Source organism: Protomyctophum parallelum (genome assembly GCF_964188405.1).
Source record: "Protomyctophum parallelum genome assembly, chromosome: 14".
NCBI classification, from domain to species: Eukaryota; Metazoa; Chordata; class Actinopteri; order Myctophiformes; family Myctophidae; genus Protomyctophum; species Protomyctophum parallelum.
Genome location: NC_139709.1, coordinates 44,902,991 through 44,925,060, shown reverse-complemented (window position 1 = coordinate 44,925,060; position 22,070 = coordinate 44,902,991). Strand labels below are relative to the sequence as shown.

The following is a 22,070-nucleotide window of genomic DNA, read 5'->3' as shown; positions in this document are numbered from 1 at the left end:
TCACTGTACCAGAAGCTAACTTTGATAATGTAATTGTATGGAATGGAGGATAATGGTCATGGCTATTTTTATCACTGGAATAAATTTACTAATTTGTGTTGCTGTGTTTTGCCCGTTTCTGTAAACATGAATGTGAACCATTCCACCTCACATTGAACTTGACCGAGTGAATAAAGATAGGCTAATCAGTCACTTAGGCATAGGTAACATGGACTGTAGTAACCATGATAAACACCATTCAAACATTCTGATGGACAGACCTGTGTTTAGTATGAACCCACCCGATATCTCCATGTGGAAACATCATGCCACTCTATGCCCACAGATAGTGATATCAATCTGTATGACCTCTCCTTATTTGCACAATATTGACTACAAACACATCTTTAAAAAAAAGTGGGTAAGAAAAACTAAAAGCAGTGAAACTGCACAAACATTTTATTTAGATTTTTACAAGCAGAAGCTTGTTCCTCATTACATTGCTATGATCTAAAAAAAACAACAACTGTGCAGTGGTGTTTGTCTTTGTTACACACAATGTCACTTCCATCACACAAAACATTGTTAGTTCAACACCCAATAGCCAACTAGGTGACAATGAAAATTGTGCTAAGGTGTACTTCTCCGGTGAACAGCTGTGAAGCAGGTTTATGTGCACAAATTGAGAAATGATTTGGTTATATTGGACATATCACCATGTCAGAGGAGTGACAACAAAGATTGGAACATTATTTCCCTTTATACTGTATTATATCTATAGTGTCTAGCTCCTTATTGACTGGTTAAGACACCTGTGGGCCACATTAGATTGGTTTCCATTTTAAATGTGAAGTTCTGGGAACTCAAGACTACATTAGATCACGTTTTGATGCCCTCCCTCCCCTCCCCCTGATTTCCCAGTACATTTTGTAAACTGCTCGCATCACAAAATTATGCATTTAATTTGGTTTATTCAGGGAGGATGAGGTGTTACTGCTCCAACATGGTGTTATAACTATCAGAAACTACTATAGCCTAGACATTGTGTGACAAGTCTCCATTTGTAAAAACATGGATGAATACTGAACATATTGAATGGCTGGCTCAGTACTGTGAACTGAATGCATTCAGGCATGTTTGATATTATTCCTTATGAGTGCAAGGAAGTAAAGAGTATTGGCCAACAAAATAAACAGATACTGTACAACTTTTGATGTTGCTGCTGTATTTCAAACTGGATCATTTAAACCAGGGATGACCACTCCAAGAGCATTTAACTGTTTTAATGACATAGTAATCTATGAAATAGGTTAATTTTACTCAATTACTCAACAAGATTAAGATAATGGATAAAACAAACAAAATGTAACCACCTTAATCTAATTGACCTATTTAATTCAAAGAGGGTTATGATTCAAGACTGGCCAGTTTTATTGGATGAACTTCTGGTAAAAGTTATTGTGGAAATAACATTTACATTATGTGGCACACAATAATCCCTGGTTTAAAATATACATTAATTCATATTACTCAATCCTATCATTGTTTGTGAATGAAAACCTTTGACAGATTAAGTCATACAGTATGATAGAGCAATAAAATAGTTTTGCACAAAATGGAAAAATAAAACAAAACAGCAAAACATTTCAAATGCTGCAATACACTATAAAGCCAAAGGGGCCACTTTCTTTATATATTACAATTCATATGATACAAATATTAAGTTTACAAAGAAAAGAAAATAGATATATCAATTGGCAATTATTAATATATCAAAAAAGAAAGAAATGTGCACTCAACACAAAGCAGGGTAAATGTTAATAATGCCAATGCAATGACGTGATTTTCATTTCTCGGTACAAATTGGCAAATCACGTCACAAATCTAAACGCCAAAAGATGTGCTTGTTTGTGTCACAGTACAGGACTGTAGTACCTACAGTAAGTCATTCAAATACACTTACAGTACTACAAAGTTCAACAGCAACGGTCTTTCGGGGGCCGGAATGTGAAATGCCTGTCCCGTTTCGATGACATGACAGACTCAAAACACTCAAAACGTTTTTAGACACAGCTTTCCATCACCTACCAAACACACATGTACATCCTAATAACGTCACAATTAACGCCATACCCCCCAATACACCAAAACCCACATCACAATCACTCTTTTCTATTCTCTTCTATGCGGTTTTTGTTTGGCAGGCTGTATTTATTGGCAGTGGGTAAGCAAGCAGAGTAAATATATTGCATCACGACACTCTTAAGTGAATTCAAAGTACCATAAACAAATGTGACACTGGTGTCAGACAGTGGTGTGTAGATAGATCCCTTATGCCAATATTTCAATAATAAAGATGAAAGGCTAAAGGGCACTGCGAAGAATAAGGGGTTAAGGTACATCGTTCAGCGGTTCTAGGACAATAGCTAATCTGGGTAACACTGGAAATGTTTTGGGACTACTTCCAATATTTAAAATTCAACACCCATTCAAAATATGTATCATTACATAACAGAAAAGTATGTGACATACTAGCGTCATGTCCAGGGGGTGTACTTGTACATCATGCTGCCTCACGCTACAGAAACAGGAGATAGGCTCCTGCCCTATGGGCCTCATGGCTCGGCAAGGCTACTTACTTTACTTGCATAACAGAACAGTGCTTCCCTAATGCTAGAGAGTACAGCTGGTTTCTATTTCTGCCACCTAATCAGGGATCCATAAAAAAAACCTGGGGCATCAGGCGAATGCAGTTATTATTTACTAAGCTAGCAGTAAGCTGGAGCTCCAGCATGGTGAGAGAGAACGTTCTATCAAGCAATCTCTGAAAATCACACCTACTTTTCCACAAACTGGAATCGGTTGATTTATTCTGCAGAACTGCCTTCAAACGATAACAAAATGTACCTTACAGTGCCCAACAAAGAAAACATGTATAATTTCCCTACCTTTTTGATACTCGATTCCCAGTCATACCCAACAGCCAAGTTATTCGTTTTTTTAAAGACTTGTGGCTTCATTTACACACTCACATACAAAGTGGTTATAACTACTGGTTGGTCACACATGTGCCCTTTGCACATGAGTATTTTAAAATGGCACAATACTGAGTCCTAATATGCATATATACATATGGACTCATTTGTAATGTATTGTCAGCAAGGATTGTGTCAATTTAGCAAAGGCATACTTTCTAAAACCCACAACCAAAATAAAGGAAAATTAACAGCAAATGTTTTCTTTTCTTTTTTTGGTCTGTTTCTTTTTAAAGGTGCATAACTAGAACACAACTCCACTATTAACTCAATTTCAGTACATTATAGAATACGTTTTTTCTCCCTAAAATCATTTATAACATTTTGTTACTGCAGTTTTTTGTCCCCCTCGGTTATTTTATAGAACTTGTTTTCCACAAATTGGGCCATCTCTAATATATCAGTATTAAGCAGATGAGTTATTTAATTTTCCAAGTTGTTCCTATATTTACCATTTGTCCCTCTGTGCTCTTTTTTTATCAGCAGCAAATTCATATAAGTAAATAAAACTAAAATAAACAGCGTACAGAGTACAAGCAAACGGGATCCTTCACATTGTCTACACAGGGGGTGTGGTTCAATGTGAGATATGGCTCTCACATGCACACAGAGCATATACTGTATGCACAGAGCTCGCAAGCACACGCACACGCACACGCACACGCACACGCACACGCACACACACACACACACACACACACACACACACACAGTGCATATTGGAGAGAGTGGGAGACAGTGCTAGACACTGAGATATATACACATACACACACACATATATGCACAAGTATTAGTATTGTGTGTATGCTTATAGGCAGACGACTGTGTATGTTTTGTGCTTGCGTGTGTGAGTGTGTAGGTACAGCCAGGTTTTGAAGGGGCCATGGCTCAGCCTCAGGGGGCCCGTGGTGGGCCGTGGGTTTGTACTCATTTCTCCTGCAGCAGGGCAGGGATGTTGATGTTCCAGCCGATGGCCTGCCTGTCGAAGCCACAGCTGAACAGGTTGCAGGAGGAGTTATCCTCACACCAGGCCGAGCAACAGACCATACGCCGGTGGCCCTGCGCCAGAGGACGCATCGGTTAGCATGGCAGAAGCTGAAGACAACCACAGATCTCTGCGTTCCCACTCAGACATTTTGCCAACAGTCGTAGTATGTATATATATATATATATATATATATTTTTTTTTACCCATTAAGATCTGTGGCCGATTCTACAAATGCCTTCTAAATCAGCAGTTCTCAACTTCTCATAACCTCTCAAACTTGTTCCTGCCAAGGACCCCCCAAATGGACCCTTATCTGAACATGTTTTGTCCCAGAAGAGAAGATTTGCGGTAAGGCTAAAAAAAAAAACACTTTCAAGAATCTTCGGCTCGAAGTGTCGTGCCGTGAGCTTGTAGATCTGCTATTTTTGAGACACAGACACTTTGCCGGTTTTAATGGGTTAAAAAAAATTGCAAATATGCTTGTCACACAGAGTTTGCTTATCAATTATTTCCATGACGGAATAATATTCAATTCTTTCACTGACTGTCTGAAACCAGCATCATAATGTTACTCTGACTCACAAAACATTAGCAAGTAGACCAGGGTTCCCCAATAAATTTTCCTCAAGGGCCATATTTTGACTAGGGTACCAGGCTGGGGGCCGAGTCGGCACACGCGAGGTCCTGGTCTTGCCGTGAAAATTAATTTTCAGGGCAAGACCCCATTTGAAAAGGACCCCCAGTTTGACATGCAGAGGCTACTGACCCCCATTTAATGCCATTTATATCTGGGACCCCCCCCCCCCCAAAGAAACCCCTCTTTTAAAAACAATTCTTCCAGGGGCCACAAGGGGGCCGCTAATTGGGGAACCCTGATGTAGACTATCTATTATTGTAGTGACACAGCCTATAGATGGCACTCTTTACCATAGTCCTGCATATAGCACGTTCAATGTTTTGGTGCCACGCCCTCTTCACGGGAGAAATTAATTAGTCAATGAACAGATCTAGAGCTTGTAGATCTGGTATTGTCCCAACCCTAATAATGTGTAATATAGAGGTGTTTTGATAATGAAATGCTGTAAGAATGAGGATGAAACACACCTGTCTGTTGCTGCGTGGTAGGCGAGCCAGCCGCACCCCAGACATGTCAAACAGCCGCACCTGTCGATTGTCATGAGGAAGAGCGATGATTCTTTGGTTCACCGATACGCTTATCCTGAAATACACAGAACCAAGGAAAATAGATTAGGAGGCGGTTAAGTACAGTATAAGCACGTAAGAGAAACCTGTTTTTTGTGTAGCCCTCTGGCGGGGAGACACTTTCTGTCTGTGGCGACAAACAATCAAATCATGGTTAAAGTTATTATTGTTTTTACCAATCACATGCATTGACAGATCAGCTGAAAATGAATCTGGTAACCCATTGGCAAAAAAAAAGGAAGCTACTAAATATGTTTTGAGAGATTAGGTGGGCAATCCACAAATCCGTTTAAAAATAATAATAATATTGCAATAGGTAAAGCCCAGAGTCCCTGTATTTTCATGTATCCTACCATCTGAAGGATTCAGGTTATTTTTATCTTCTTTTCCTCTGTGTTAACTAAATGCAAATGAAACTAACACTAAACTAAACCAATAAACAATAGACTGTTTGAGCTGCTACCGTCTGACAACAATAGACACTAAAAGGCCTGTCACCACACACACACACACACACACACACACACACACACACACACACACACTGAACAGTAAATTGCTAACACAAAATTGCTTCTCCCTTATAAATGTGGGGTTGGATATATCTTGGAATAATAGCCTAGCCTAGCCCTACCCTGAAGCTGGAAGAACCTTGAACATACCTGTTGACAGCTGAGTCGGTGCGGATGGTTGCTATGGGCGACCTCATGTTCTTCAGATCCCACACCTTGACCGTGCGGTCGTCGCTCCCGGAGACCACGTTGTCTCCCACTGTGAACACGGCTGATGTCACCGTACTGAGGACAGGACAAAGAACCTCAACATGCGTCTACAGCAGGGGACTTGCACAGATTAACCCATTCTGACCTGAGATCAGATTCATACCAGGTTTTCCGCCGGACACACACTGGTCTGATGAACCCATTCTGACCTGAGATCAGATTCTAAAAAATGTCAGTCGTTCTTCGATTTTTCAAAAAATAGCAGACCTACAAGCTCGTATCGCGCCACTCGGTGGCGCGATATGAGCTTGTAGATCTGCTATTTTTCAATAGCTAAAGCATAACATGATGCCGACACCAAAATGGGTGCCCGGTCAGAAGGGGTTAAAGCAAAATAAAATCTCACGACTGAAAAATATTGTTAGGCTAATCTGTAATTTGTGAAGGAGCCCCCCCGCACACTAGCGCTGCGCTTCATTAAAAATGTAGCCATATTTGCTAAGTGTACTTAAGTTTGCTATTAAGTTTGCCCTTGCTTGTTTTTGTTTTTAATATCCAAGATCATTAGGGTTTTCTGGAAGACATACATTTTATTGCTAGTTTGACCACTTTAAATACTTTTTAATCTTAAAGGACCTATAACATAAAATTCTACTTTTTCAATTTCTTTTGTGTTTTTGGAGCTCCCATGTGTGTTTTCTATCCCCACAAATAACCAATTTTGAACAATCAGGCCTTCATGTCATATGGGTGTTTTAATGGAAATTGCTCTCAGAAACAGCTCGACTGATTTTGGCCTCATCGTGATGTCATCAATGTCACCCTACTTTGTATAATTCCTCCATTTCTTCAGTCTTCAGTTGCAAATTTGCATTTCCACTTTGTTTACAATGTCCACCATTGTTGATTTTCCAAGCTGGCATGGAATGGAAACAAGCCTGGTTTTATCTAGCATTAGTATTATAATGACTCAAATATTAAATAATCTGCATATCAGCACCCTCTCCACCTCAGGACAGTGTGGTACTGCAGCTAAAACTGCTTTCAAAGTCCAGAAAGAATTGACAAGGCCTGGTTATATCAGAGTGACGATTGAGGCTCAAACCATTAGAAATAACTTTGAGGGACATAGACAATATGATTATTAAATATTAAAAGCAGTTTTAAAATGCATGTTATTTGCGCTTTAAATGTGTTGTAAGCTTGTAGCCTAATTTGTAGCCAAATCTTGTGTGGAAGGAATGAACCACTTGAAGCCTAGCAACAACTGACCGCATCACTGTCATGCCAATAATCACGGAAAAGCACACCCTCTCATGTAATATTGCTTCATTTACCCCTCTGCTTCCCACGCAACATAAAACAAAATCAAGCTCAAAATCAGCTCTTCATGACCCACAGTGTTCTGTCCATCGCAGGAAACTTTGCTAGTGGCAAATACAACCGCGGCAGCGGCTCACATGAGACTAGTCTAGACCTTTAATCGAAGCCGACACACAGTTTATTCAAGGATAATGAATATGGTTTTATTCATTAGTGGCACCCTTCCTGGTGTGAAATCTGATTGGTCGTGGTCACATAAGAGAAGGATGGATTTCTGACTACTCAGTGTGTGTGTGTGTGTGTGTGTGTGTGGTGGTACTGTACTGACTCAGTGTGTCCTTGGAAGACATTGACAGAGTGGATGGATGGGTCTCTGAAGTCCCACAGTCTGAAGGTGGTGTCCCTGGATGAGGTGACCACCAGGCGCTGGGTGGGGTGAGTACAGCAGTGGGTCAGCTCCTGATCATGACCTGCACACACGCACACACACACACACACACACACACACACACACACACACACACACACACACACACACACACACACACACACACACACACACACACACACACACACACACACACACACACACACACACACATCACATCACATCAGCACAACTCCATCGTGCTGAGCTGATTGTTTTAAAAGCAGCTCTCAACATGTCAACATGTATAACCCCGGTAACACACGAGGGACCAAAACGAATCTTACCGGTGAGCGCGTGAACCAACTCCGACGTCTCCACGTCGTACAGATTGGCAGCGCGGTCCCAGGACGCCGTCACCGCCTGCTTCCCCCCGACCAGCCAGTCGGCGGCGATCACCACCCCCTGGTGGCTGCGCAGGGTGGTGGTGGGCAGCCGCACAGACGGACAGTCGCTGGAGCCGTCGGCGCCGTCCACCCCTCCCCCGCCCTCCGCCTCGTCCTTGTCCGAGAAGTCCACGTCGTCCTCGCATGGAGTCTGTTGCTGTGGTAACGGTGGTGGTGTAGTGTAGTGGGGATGAATGACATGCTGGCACACTGGTTCATATACTAGAAGACCTGTTCTACAATATCATCTGAATGAAGCTCATTTGTCTCATCTGGGAATATATATTCGTAGTTATGTACACATGTATATGTGTACAACATAAACATTTGGATGTTTTATTGTTAATAATTGTCAACCAATAATGAGTCACACACACACACACACACACACACACACACACACACACAACCTTACAGTGATGTCAGCCACAGGTTGTGGTGTGGGCAGCTGGACCATGTATCTCCAGATATGAGCCGTCTGGTCACCTGAGGCTAAAGCAGGAAAGAGGAGAGATAACTGTGTTAACGTGAAGCCCACTTCAAACCAAGCTGCCATTTTATGCCCGTTGGGAACTCATTCCCCTGCAGTTAAGCAATACCCATTGTACCCTAGTGTCCATATTCTGGGGTGTTTTGGGTTGTTTTTTTTGTTTTCAGCTTAAAGAATTGGTGTATAGCAAGACCATTCTGACCATTTTGTTATGATTTGATTCACACACACAGAATGTCTGACATCCTTACCTGTTAGAGCCATTTGTTCAGTAGGGTGGAACTTGATAGAGTTGACTGAAGAAAGAGAGAGAAAGACAGTGCTGAACAAGATTATACATACCGGTACATTTCAACAGAAATATTTGAGTATTATGGGTGTATGTTTCCACTGTAATGGCAATCAATTTCCCTGACGAGTAGCTAATGTGCGTCTTCCAATGCTAAACCAATAATTTCCAATCAGAAGTAAAAGGCTACCAAAACCACATGAAACAATGACCAAAGCTGTCATCCCGACCCTCACAGGTCCATTTGTACCTGACCCTTGATGGCCGACATATTTAAGGAGGCACTTTCCAGTCTCGATGCTCCACAGCATGGCACTGTGATCTGTTGATGGAAGTGAACCATGCATGCATATACACAAGTTAAAGTCACTTCAAACTGACAGCATACAAACAGTTGCTTCTGAACAAGCAATATGATGAGCCAAGAGCTGTGTGTGTTATTTATTTGCGGCTAGGAGTTGCTTAGCAACACATGCAGTATGTCGTCTCTGAACTGTTACTTTTCAGGATTCAAATTAAAAAGTATCAGATCTACAAGCTCGAATTGCGGCAAGCATTTACAGAAAAAACCCCCAAAGGTTAGAATATGGAGATAAGAGGTTTCTTCCCGACAGCATCGATATGTACCACTGAATTACCCACATGAACTCTATCATTCCAAATCCTATTGTGGGCATGACGTCATAACAGGCAAATAGCTGTTTTCAGCAATGAGATTTGGAGTAGAGGGAAAAAAGAAGGGGGCCAATTACAGATCCCTGGGGACCCTGGCCAAATAATTATTTTGTATTGAAGTAGTTTTTCACTCTTTAAATTGTGATTTCTCAAAACACAAAATCAGATTGGTGGATTGTTCAGGTATGATAATCAGATACCATGGCTGTGACATCTGCTTTGTACAGTTCTAAAATATCCCTCTGTCTGTCTGGGGCGAAGTAAAGAACATTAGGATGCAGCCTGGAGCCTATTGGCTATTTGCTACCCTGCAGTTGGCCCTAACAGGAGGCACCAGGCTGCAGCATTAGTCTTGTCTGGTCTGTAAACTGTTTCCATTTCACCTATACACTCCTACATTAGGCCAGAAATAGACCATACGGTTGGTCATTATAGATTCATTTCACCATTACAATGGCTTGCCTAGTTTAAAAGTGTAAAATGAGACAGACAAAACGAAAGACAAGCCCATGGTACAGTCATTATATCCCCCCGTAAAGGCCATCGTTACTCCCCTTAGGTGCAATATTATGACAATATCCCATGGGCTGTTCTGAGTTAGATCAGATAAACACAAAAACTGTTGTATAAAAAGCAATAAGAGCACTGAGGTGAAATAAATAAATAAATACATGGAGACCTAACAAGTGATAAAATACAGTGTGCGTGTGTATAAAAAGCACATTCAATTTATTGTTGTAGTCCTTTTTTGCACGACCTGACCATGCACTCCTGTGATGTCGATTGCGTGGGACAAGGGCGGATTAGAACGATTCTATACAAAAATCCCTGACACATTGGTCCGATTGTTTGATAAACATTCCACTCCATACTGTATATACTGTATGGGTGCACCTGTTTAAGGGTGCAACATTCTTTTCATTCATGGAATTCATACTGTACATGCAAAGTTGCAACTGGACTGAGGTCACACATAAACGGACAGCAAGGTAACGGAAGACTAGACTTGCGCTAGTCTCGCGTAGCCAGACATTTATTCCACAATGTCCGAATGCTACAGTACAGCCCATTATATTGAAAATTGTGGGAGTCAGTCAACAGTCTGGCTCCAGACAATAAAGGAAGACAGTACCTGCAGATGCGGTACCCAAGACCACCGGCTGGGTCCTGGTCACGCTCAGGTCCCAGATCCCATCTCTGTGTCCCACATACTCCCTCACCAGTTGACACACGGCTCTGGAAGTTGTGGTCTTGAAACTTGACACGATCTGAGGGGAACGCACACATGCTATATTAAGACCTCCGATTTATACTGCATTTCTAGGACTCAAAACAGGGTTCCTACACCTTCTTACAATTAGTTTATTGTTCCAGACCTAGAATTCTTTTTAGCCAGTTGTTTAGGGGTTTCATAAGATTTACTGAATTGATACAGTGCTTGGGTGGTTATGGATGTCTTGCTATGACGTATTATTACCGCATACCTAAAGATATTCTATACCAATATTGCAACATGTCAAATTGTCCATTGACCACTGCTGGCTGACAAGACAGTGGTCATCTCAGACAGAACATTTGATTTTGATTCAATACTCCTGGCTTTTTGATCTAGTCAGGTTCTGGAGATAATGGAATTCAACAGATTTTCCAGGCTGTGTAGGAACCCCGCTCTGTGGGAGGGAAGCCGGGGTGAGCAGCAGAAGTCGGGACCATGGGGAAACCATCAGCGGGGGGTCCTGCATATGCCGGGGCAAAGAAGCTTGGGTTGACGGACATTATTTGCATCAAATGAACCGGGATTTGCAAACAAAGAATCTTAGCGTTTGCTTTCTCCTCATCGTGTGTATCACATGGTTGGAGCTTGTTACAGTAAGGGGAGTCATTACATTTTATTTCTCTGACAGTCAAACGAAATACACGTTTGTCATCAACAATATACCTTGCTAAAGTAATTGTCCGACTGCTGCAAAGCACCCGTTTCGTGCACCGTGGACTCGGAAAACAAACGCTAAGATTTGTTTGCAACCCCTGAACAAAGTCTTGTGTCGACTTGGATGAAAAGAATGTAGCAGTACTAGGGCTGTCGGGTTGAATCTTAAGATTTGAATCCAATTGAATGCTGTACAGAACTTTTTAATTATTCGAATCGTAAGTTATGCTTTCAAAAGATAATTGTGTCACCGATTCAGAATCATTAATCATAAATTATTTTAAATATTGAATATATTTTTGAGTATTTACTGTACAGTATGTAGTACTTGCTCTGTGTAAAAATGTACACTTGTGCAAGCCCAACCCTCGTGAAAGATGCTGGGAGCATCATTCATCCATGCTGTGTAGTGTATACAGGCTCTGCTGTTGCTCTGCTTGTCGGAGTGTCTTCTCTTCTAGGGGTCCCTGGCACAAAGCATTTTCAGATGGGGGTCCGCGGCCAACTACAGATACATTTGGGGGTCCTTGTCTTGACACGAAAATGTTTGAGAACCACTGGTCTAGGAAATAGCGTCAGATACTGATGTAGTTAGCTCTTGTTTTAAAAGTGTAATAACAGTGATTTTCTGATGTCAGCTTGGCTATGGTGTGCGTAATCTTTTTTTTTTATGAACAAATTAAACTATAAACCTTTATAAACCATAATATAATTAATGTGGTCGTGCCATTCCCTTGGCTGCTGCTGGTCATGCAGCAGTCTGTCTATAGTGCAATTTATTAATGACCAAAACAATTAGGATTGACTGAAATTGATTCCAATTTTGAAACATTTTAATAGATCTGGATTCAAATCAGATTTTATGAGAGAATTGACAGCCCTAATCAGTACTGTAGGTTGCATTTATCAAAACTGGATTACTGTAAAATGCAAGGCTGCAAAGGAAAATGCTGGATGGGGGAGGTAAAGAATACCGAGTTATAATAAAACCAAAGACATTAAATGATAGTTGTTATCATCAACAGCCTGGCAGGTCGAGGTGTTTACGTTGAATATGGGGATGATACAAACAGGACTATGGGTCCGTTTCTGACACAGACCACTAAACAAGTTCCAACTGAAAAGAAGCAGGACAGAGGACAGCATAATTTAAGTAATCACACATTTGAAATGTAACCTCACTGTACACATGGAACAAAGCATAGCATTCAAATAGTTCAACTATCAATTTTGAAACAAATGTTAAATCAAATCAACACTATAGCTAAATAAAATAAATATATGAATTAAATAGATTATGTCAGTAGTAGTACTTATCCAAAGGCTATTGAAATGGTTGATACTGTATTTCTTGTCAGTTGTTAGCAGGGGTGCTTGTTGTTAGCAACTCAAGCAGCATGGGTTAGCTAACCTGCAGATTTTAATTATTAGATAATTCATTGTTACCCATGACAATGAATGATGGGATATGGTTTAACATTGATATTATATCAAAAAGGCGATATATTTGGCGTAGATGTTTTTTTTATTAAAGTGACTGAACGTGTAATCGGGTCTGTAATTGAAAATAGTCTGTGACCATCAATACCTTCTGCTGCATGTGATAACGACTAGGAATCCAACATCGGATCAAATGTAGCAGAATCACGGCATGCTACATTTAACGATTAGGCAACAAGAGTTTTAAGGAAAGGCCAAGCTAACTTGGCTCACAGGGGATAATGGCCTACATGCTTCAGGGAGTGGTCTGTCATATTGCCAATCTTAATTATATAATATTGTAAATATGTTTGAAAATATCCCATCCACACCAAGTATTTTATTTCGAGTTGTCTGAATTATTTTTGTGTACAGTATGCCTTTCTGCAAGCAACTCAATTTCCTCTTGAATTGTGACCTCTTGTTCAATGATGTGAGATCAGGACAGACTGGACAGTAACTTGATATGGAAAATGTTTTCCCAACAGACCACACACTGTCATAATAGAGTAAAGTCATGGCAAACAAATGTCCTTTTTCACCTCTACTTATTCTCAAGGCAATTAAGGGCATTTTGAAGGTAACAACCACTCAAGAGAAAAGGTCCCTCCATTGTGTAGAGCAGCGTTTCTCAAAGTGGGGTCCAGGGATGCCCAGGGGTCCTTGAGGGGGCTTGCAGACAAATGTTTGATAGTTCGGAATCAATGGGACTCTTATGGGTCTGTAACTCTGAGTGTACAAATGTCCATTTGTACACTCAAGAGTTAAATTGGTGTCTCAGAGATAAACATTTTATCAAATGGGGGTCACTAATTCAGCTGTGAAAATCTTCCCTTATGGGGGTCTACAGGGCTAATATGTGTCAATTTGGGATCCTTGACATGAAAAGGTTTGAGAACCATTGGTGTACAGGTTTTAGCTCACCAGCCAAATGTCTAATAGACAGAGGTGAAAGTAGGCCAGGCCGGTACGAGATTCAGCACACAGTACCAGGAAGAGGGGACAGCAGCTGCCTGCCAAAAACCACACCATCACATTTTCCAACAATCTGCTAATGTTAGGTCACCATTAACAACAATGTTTTCTTATGAATTGTGTGTTTTGTGCCCAGGACAGACAGACCTGTGTTATTTTTTTTAATCTGTACTGGTACACGGCTGCAGCACAGCCTTTCCAAAACTGTTTCGCTTATTGGCTAATGCCAACTTCTGCTGCAGCTGACTGATATCAAGTGTGTGTGTTCTTGGCAGGCGTTCGTTGCACAAATCACCACAAGTTGAATGGGTGTGTTCAGGGTTATGCATGAGGCTAAAGATCACCACAAATTGAATGGGTGTGTTCAGGGATATGCATGAAGCTGGGCTGAGAGGAGAACAATATGAATGATGAAGGTTGGGGTAGTACCAGCAAGAACATCCCTGCAGGAAGTTGAAACATTTTACCTTCTACCAACCTCTTTCTTTTTTTATTAAAAACATTTATCAGAGCATTTTTTTTATTTGTGTGGAATATCATGCATACATTTGATAGCGCATAACAACAAATTTGGTGAATAAAATCACTAGTGGTCAGAGCAGATTTTAAAGAGAGGGTCCAAATGAAAATAAATTAACCACTAAATATTGTTAAAAGAATCCTAGTTTTGAAACAAAGTGTCAGGTTTCTTCTTCATTTCTTTATGTGAGGAAAAGAGAGATTTTGCAATGTATCATTTCTTCTGTCTAAAATTGTAGGTGTGCACATGCCAGCACAGTTAAAGTATAGACGTGACGTGAAGTGACGGGCGCATAACCGTATTGTGTGTAACACTCTAACTCTAAGACAGTACTGTGCTGTATGTTGACGCCAACAGGATAGCACACCACCGGGTTTATTCATGTGCAGTTGTGCACTCACTGTACTAGTGTATACACTGTACAATATGAGCCACTAAGGCTGATATCGTTACAAATATTACTCATGCTGAGCCATCAATGTTATTTTATTGATCTAAAAATATGCCCGTACTATGAGTCACCAAGGCTGATATTTTGTTACAAATATTACTCGTGCTGAGCCATCAATGCTATTTTATGGATATAAAAAGTCGTCCGTACTGTGAGCCTGAGCCATCACTGCTGTTGATACCGGTATTACTGCCCTATGATATTTTGTTATGCGTTGAATCAACAAAGCTGATATCTTGTTGCAAAACGTGTTGGGTGGCTTCCGCTAAATGAAAAATCAAACTGCATTTGGCGCTTGGCCGGTGTTAATTTTGGACTCTGATTGTGTGCCATTATGTAAATGCCAACAAGTTCAGTTAAAAACTAGAAGTGATGTCAAACTAACAAAAACAAAAAGCACAACATAACTTTAAAAAACTCATTAGTGAGTTATTAATTAGCGTTGTAATTCTTTAATAAAACTATCAGGTTAAAATAAAAAAAATTTTTACAAAAACTGAACTCGTACTGTACATTTGAATGACCAGGGTTCTTGGGGAGGGAGGTTGGACTCCCTGGCTGGGCTGCTCATGCATATAGGCACACGGGAGGGAGGGGAAATAAACCAACAAAGTTACCCATGAATCTCCACCCCACAACTCCCAGCTGGTTACACTGAAGTTGCGGGTTCCACCTACTCTGGCATAGCAAGAATTTGAGCGAGGCTAAAGAGCAAAGATGGAAGAGAGAGCAAGTTCTTCAAGTCACGGGTTGCTTTGAAACGTTACAGGATCATGTGTCATTTATACTTCATCATCATCATACAACCTGTTCCACAAAGTGTCACTTTGACACAAATCCTTTACCTAGTGAATTGTGATGAGCGACAAAGTATAAATAAGCCTTAATGTTTTGACAAACTTGTCTAAGTAGCGTGTGACAAAAACTGCCAGTACATTATTTAATGCAATATAAATGATGAGTAGGACTTTAAGACTGTCAGCAATATTATACGTTACAAACATCTCCAATACCATAACATTCTAAAAACCTAAGTGGACTTATGTCCACTTAGGTTGGCAGGTTGGCTGCTTGCCAAAAGCACAATATTTACCTTGCTTGTAGAAGCCTTGTAGGTGGTCTTTAGTTTTTGTGACAGTTGGCTTGTGCTATGACTTGCTGTATGCAAGAAAATCCAGACAGAGAAAATATGTTATACACAGTAATATTATGCAGAAAATCTACTTAATGGTAAATGGTCTTAATGTAAGAACCATAACATGGCATGCCAGGAAATTCACTGTCAACTACTACAGGGTGATGAATACAGGCTGTAGCAAGCAATTTTACCCCCCCCCCCCCCCCCCCCACCAAACATGTTTATTGATTTCTCTTTACGACATAAAACAATTATTCACATATATTTTAAAATGGCAGCAAAAAACACTAAAACAAAATCTTCAAAGAAACAGGATATGTCCATGAATACAAAACAAAAACACAAACAAACAAATGCACAATGTCCCCATCACAGTCCCCCCCCCCCCCACCCCAATTTAGCTAGTATCTTCCCCAGATCCCGCCCCAAGTAGTAGTGCACTGACAAGGACCAACCAGATATTAATAATAATAATAATTCAAAGTTATAGCTGATTTATAAACATTTAAAGATTTTTTTTTTGTTCGCAGGTGTGCCCAGACGGTAAATTCTAAACAACAAGGATCTGTAGCAAAAAGAGGAACTGTCCTACTCGCTACAGTATGTGTCACACCTTTTGTTTTAAGTGCTCCTTTGGTTAAATCTCCTCCTTCAAGGGTGTGTCCCTCGGCTGCTAAACGGTCATTCAGGGTCTCGATTTCCCTGCGCACTGAAAATTAACAAAGAGATCAGGCATCATTAATAATAATACTTACATACATACATACACTGTATAGCACCTTTCATGACATGAAATGCAGCTCAAAGCGCTTTACAGAGCAATGACGAAAAACATAAAACAATTAAATTAAAATAATAGCAGTAATGCAATACAGTAAGGACACAAGAATTTAAAAGATCAACTAAAAGCAAGAGTGTAGAAGTAGGTCTTGAGCTGTGCTTTTTAGGCAAATCGAGCAAACCAGCTTGCTCGACAGACACATTGTTTTGTGTCAGTCTAATGGTACTTATAAAGCACTTTGAGTTAGGCCCACACCGAACTTGCAACTGAACAGTGCGAGTAGTTGCATGAAACCATTATCCCCGATGGCAGTTGCAAGGAGTTGCATTGGTGTGACATGTCCTTAAAACCGTTTTGTTGCAAGTAGTTGCATTGGTGCGCTTTGGGCCTTACAGTACCATCTGTGTATGTAAATAACGTTGTGAGGTCAGAGGTTAATAACTGTGAGGTCAAAATCCTAGAGCAGATTATTCAGGCCTATATGAAACTGCAAAATGGATTACTAAGGATAATAATATAAGCTATATCAAAGCTATAAAAGGCTGTAAAAATACGTTTTCTTTTTTTCTTTTTAATTATTATATAATAAAGTGAGTCTAAAAGTGGGCACCCTGGGTCGCCATTTTGAAAGAATGAAAGGGCACATAATGTGTTAAGAGTTACTCAGCATACAATAAATAAAATGAAAATGCAGCAGTAACACAAACACATCAAACAATAACCTCTTCACAGTATGAGGCTGGGATACTCTTTACTTTAGGTGGAAAACAACAGATGAGTCACCCACAGCTTGCCCTGGTACACTCCATGAAATGTAATGTCCAAAGATAAGTTGTTAAGAAGACGCCATCTAGGCATCAACCATGGAAAACAGACAAGATCTGTAAAAATGTCTGGCTTAGATATACTTACATTCAATGTTTTCTATGTAGAGGTTTTCAAACTCCCTCTCAATCTGACCAAACAGATCCAACAGATTGCTCCGAACAGCCAGGGGCAGTTTGGAGTCCTGTAAGAGAAAACGAAGATCAGACCCATCATGAAAAAACTAAACATCGACACACATGGGACCGGGTGAACTGGGAGAGTGGAGGGTGAAAAGTAGGATAGAAGGTTGCTTGTTTGAAACCTTGGACCAGCTTGGAAATATCTGGGCAGGGACTGGGCAATATGCCTTTGAGCCAGCCATCTGCGGTGCTGCTATGACAACAGAATTCCCCTTGGCGTCAATAAAGGTCTATATCTCTCTATCTTAACAGCCTCGAAACCAGCAGAGCTGCTCAGTGGCTAACGGAGGACTGTGTCTGTATGAGGCACCCTGTGGGTGTGTCCGTGTTTAACAGTTTGGATGTGAAGTGTCTATGTTTATTGTTTATCTGTACGGATGTTAAGAGTATCCATGTTTAACTATAATAATGTGAAGTGTCTGTTTAACTGTAGGCTATAGCTGTTTTGGTATTACCAGCACAATATAGAATACCGTCTACTTTTCACAGTATTGATGCTTTAGCACGTACTTATCGGCACCAGAACTTTTAGCAAAGTACCAGCACAGCAACTGTAGTGGATATAATATTGCTCTTGATGCATTATAACAATTTTCAAACAGGAAGGAAACAAGAGCTGAATCTATTTCAAGCTGTACAGCCAATGATCTCCTGGCACAGTACAAAACCCAATGCCACCTAAAGCCCTAGTGTGAGCACTAACAATGAAAAACAATGTTCACAAAACTATCCAAGAATGCCATACTGTAACCCAAATTTGACATCAAGATTCGAACATGATTAAGCAGCATGTTTTAAATTGTAATGGTTACATTCAGGTCATACTGAAAACCATTCAAAGCCTAAACTGAAGCACTAGTAAGTCCCAGTAATTTGTCTTCGGTGTTCAGTGAAGTGTAGTCTTGGTATTCATAGGATAACATTAACACAGCCTGACGTAACAAGAAAAGAAGGTCAGTCAGTGCTACAGTGCAAAACTGCCTTAGAAACATTAAGCTAGCCCTGCAGCAAAAATTGCTTACCAAGTCGGCACCTCCCAATGAAAGTCAAACCCACAAGAACTGCAGAAGATACAACAGGAAAGCCTCACGCCTCCCACAGGCCCCGCTGGCAGTACTGATCAAACATCTACTACATCAGCACAACACTAAAGCTAGATCTAAATTAATCTAAACAAAACAAAAAAACGAACTAAACTTAACATTGCCCACACTAACACTAGCCACCCGCACACTTACCTCCATCCTCAAGTAGGACTCCAGATTATCAGAAGACTAGGACCAAGTGAAACCAGTGAAAGATGGGGCGGGGGAGGGGGGGGGCGGCCACACACACACACACACACAGGGATGTGTGTGTGTTAATGTTAATTCTGATGCACGAGGTTGAATCAGGTCAAGCTATTTTACTTTGTAATTAATAAATTGGGCAAATCATTAATCAACAGGCAGGGACTGGGCTGCAACAAATGATGCCCTGGCTTAATCCTTGTTCTGCGCAAAGATATTTGGCCTGGATTATGAGATAGTTAGACTATACACTATACTATAGGACCAATATACATCAGTGTTTCATTCTATCAAATGACTTTTTGACGTGCATAGTGCTCTTTTACAAAAATATTTTCATAATGAAGAGCCAGACAGTGAGGCAAAAAAAGGAAGGCATCGTATGAGACATGATCTACCCAAAGAAGGAATGCATGTGACTCCAGAGACAGGGGTCTTAAGTTCACTCCCATGCATAGGCACAAATTCTAACATGCAAAATGCTGTTTAATCAGAGATGCCTTTAGATGACCAATGACCATGCATGGGCCGTGGCCATACTGGCACCAACACAAATATTACTTTGCCCTCTATACTCTGAAAGTCACTGGCTTAGATTTACTGGGACTAGCTTCCCTACAGGTGTCAACTCCAATGTTTGTACAATGGGCTAAAGGTTACAGCAGAGCTAGCACCGTGCCGTTTATTTTTCTGCACTTGGCATTGTTCATTTCACAAGTCTTCTGTGTCTGTGTCCATGGGCCTGGATAAATAGAAAGGCACATGCACTTCCTCACATACATTTATACTAAAGCGTGGGTCGCCTGAGGATGATAGCAGGTTGGCCAGCTCGGTGTAACCCCATCCTCACCTGTCCCTCCAGCATCTCTCTGTGCAGACCGATGCGGTCTTGCTCAGTGCTGTTGGTCCGTCTGATGGAGAGGCTGTGGGACTTCCTCTTCTGCTTGGCCTGGCGGGCCGCCTGGCTGTTCAAGCTTTCCACAGGCATGCCACCGTCCAGACCCCACCCAAGTGCTTATCTGAAACTGTCAATGTGGAGTGGCAGAGGACAGAAAATAGTGGCTTGGATAAAGAACTTGTCACAATTAAAGCAGATATTTTGTTCCAAAAACGACAACTATTGTTTATTGGGATATGCTGCTTTATGACGTAACTGTGTGTATGGTAAATATATAAGTACAATAAGAATTCAAATGTAGTTTTATGACCTGGTTTTATGATCATGGTTGAAAGATTTTAACCATACCGCTTGAACCTCTTTTGAAGTGGGTTATGTTATGAACCTAATAGGTTACCTATAATAAGCATGCATGTTCATTGTACTGTAAGGACAAATTCATTAAAGTCTGGTTCACCTGACATCACAAAGCCAGCATGTTTGCCCTTGAGTAGACGTGAGCATTTGCGTTAGCAGAAAAATACAAATAATGCAAATATTCTATTTCTAATTTCTAGTAGTAGTCAGCTAGTAAAAAAGAAACACTCCTACTGTTAACTATCATTATTTGATTGACATCATCATGTTAGGATAGGTGTTACAGCTATAGTTTCTATAGTTCTTACAATTGTTGAGACAATAACGTTAGGTGGAATTACTCAGAAGCTACTAAATGCTGACGAATGCATGCGTCCGTGCGTGGATGTGTGTGTACAGTGTATACATGCTTAAAAGACAATGTTAAAAAGGTGTTATATCCAAATTGGCGACCTACTGAATTATGTGATGCATTAGGCTACAATACTGTGCACAAAGGCTGGCAAGTCACCGAATGTTGACAGTAGAGATCAATTTGTATGTAAAACCCTCAGTTACACAAATACCGACAATTTGTGCCTCGATTCTCGAATGTAGGCTAAATGTTTTCCACGAATCTCAAAAACATATTGACGCACAATCCTGCCCCTTGCATGGCATGGTGATGATGCATCATGATGCATCATGATGCATATGTTAGAATTTAGCATCATTGCTATGCCATAAAAATGAAGGGGAAAGCAGTGTCGTCGGAGTAACGGAATTTAACGGTTCACCAATCTCGGTGTAAATAGGCTGCGTGCCTTGCTGCCGTGAGTTAGCAAACATCGTTAGTTAGCATGCCATTGCCAAAAACACCAGCAAAAACAGCTTCCCCAAATAATGGCCCCCAATTTACCTGGACGTCTAAAAGGGCAGATTTGTATCCCAAGCAACGCTGGTAAATGATGCTGGAACCATTTTCTTCTGTGTTGAAATATCTGCTGGCCTTCACCACTTCAGCACAACCCAGATGACAGCTGAGCTGAAACACACGGCAGCGTCTAGTGAGCAGATCTAATGAACAGATTTAAGACTTCCGGTGGACGATCTCTTCAAAATAAGAGTACCCTCTAGAGTATAAAAATAAGTAATTAAATCATTATAATAATAATAATAAAGTTATCTAAATGGATAAATGCTATTCACTGGAGTGCATGGACTTTATAAAGTGGACACTGGACAAAAGACGGCTCCGCGAGGCAACTATCTGGACATAAGAAAAAAACAAAGGAAATAGAGCATGCACCTCCACTCTAGCCCAGGTGCTAGACAAAAGGCAGTACAAGAGAAAAAATAGAGTCTGCAACACTGGTATGAAAAACTCAGCTCCACTGGTTTATTTGATTCAACGTTTCGATCCCTTAGGATCTTCTTCAGGAATAGTGTGACAGGGAATGGGTGTGTACCTATATACAGGAAGGGGTACAACTGATTGGCTCTAACGATGGGTGGTGACTCATGCCACCTAAGCCCAAACCAATTAGCCAGTTTCCAATGTCACAATAATAAACATGACAGGTTTAAATATACACAAATACAAAAATACAAAAATACAACAGGTACAGAATGTGTACACAATATGCAATATTTAAGCACAATAATACACATTGATTTCAGGATAGGACACAAAAAGATTGTCATGGATAACAAAAATCTAATTTGAAATTCCAGATGACTCATTTATTA

At 40.6% G+C, this 22,070-nt stretch overlaps 1 protein-coding gene across 1 annotated transcript; it reads right to left on the bottom strand.

Moving 5' to 3' along the window:
* Window positions 1–420: 420 nt before the first annotated feature.
* Window positions 421–21,377, bottom strand: LOC310870749 (WD repeat-containing protein 37). Its single transcript, XM_083782032.1, has 14 exons — window positions 21,241–21,377; window positions 19,938–20,112; window positions 17,704–17,800; window positions 16,624–16,719; window positions 15,966–16,030; window positions 10,650–10,785; window positions 9,093–9,164; window positions 8,805–8,849; window positions 8,479–8,555; window positions 7,965–8,220; window positions 7,579–7,720; window positions 5,868–6,002; window positions 5,107–5,221; window positions 421–4,073 (listed from the first exon to the last, which is right to left on the bottom strand). The coding sequence occupies exons 2-14, from the start codon at window positions 20,073–20,075 to the stop codon at window positions 3,942–3,944; spliced, it is 1,506 nt and encodes a 501-aa protein (XP_083638158.1). The 5' UTR covers window positions 20,076–20,112; window positions 21,241–21,377; the 3' UTR covers window positions 421–3,941.
* Window positions 21,378–22,070: the final 693 nt, after the last annotated feature.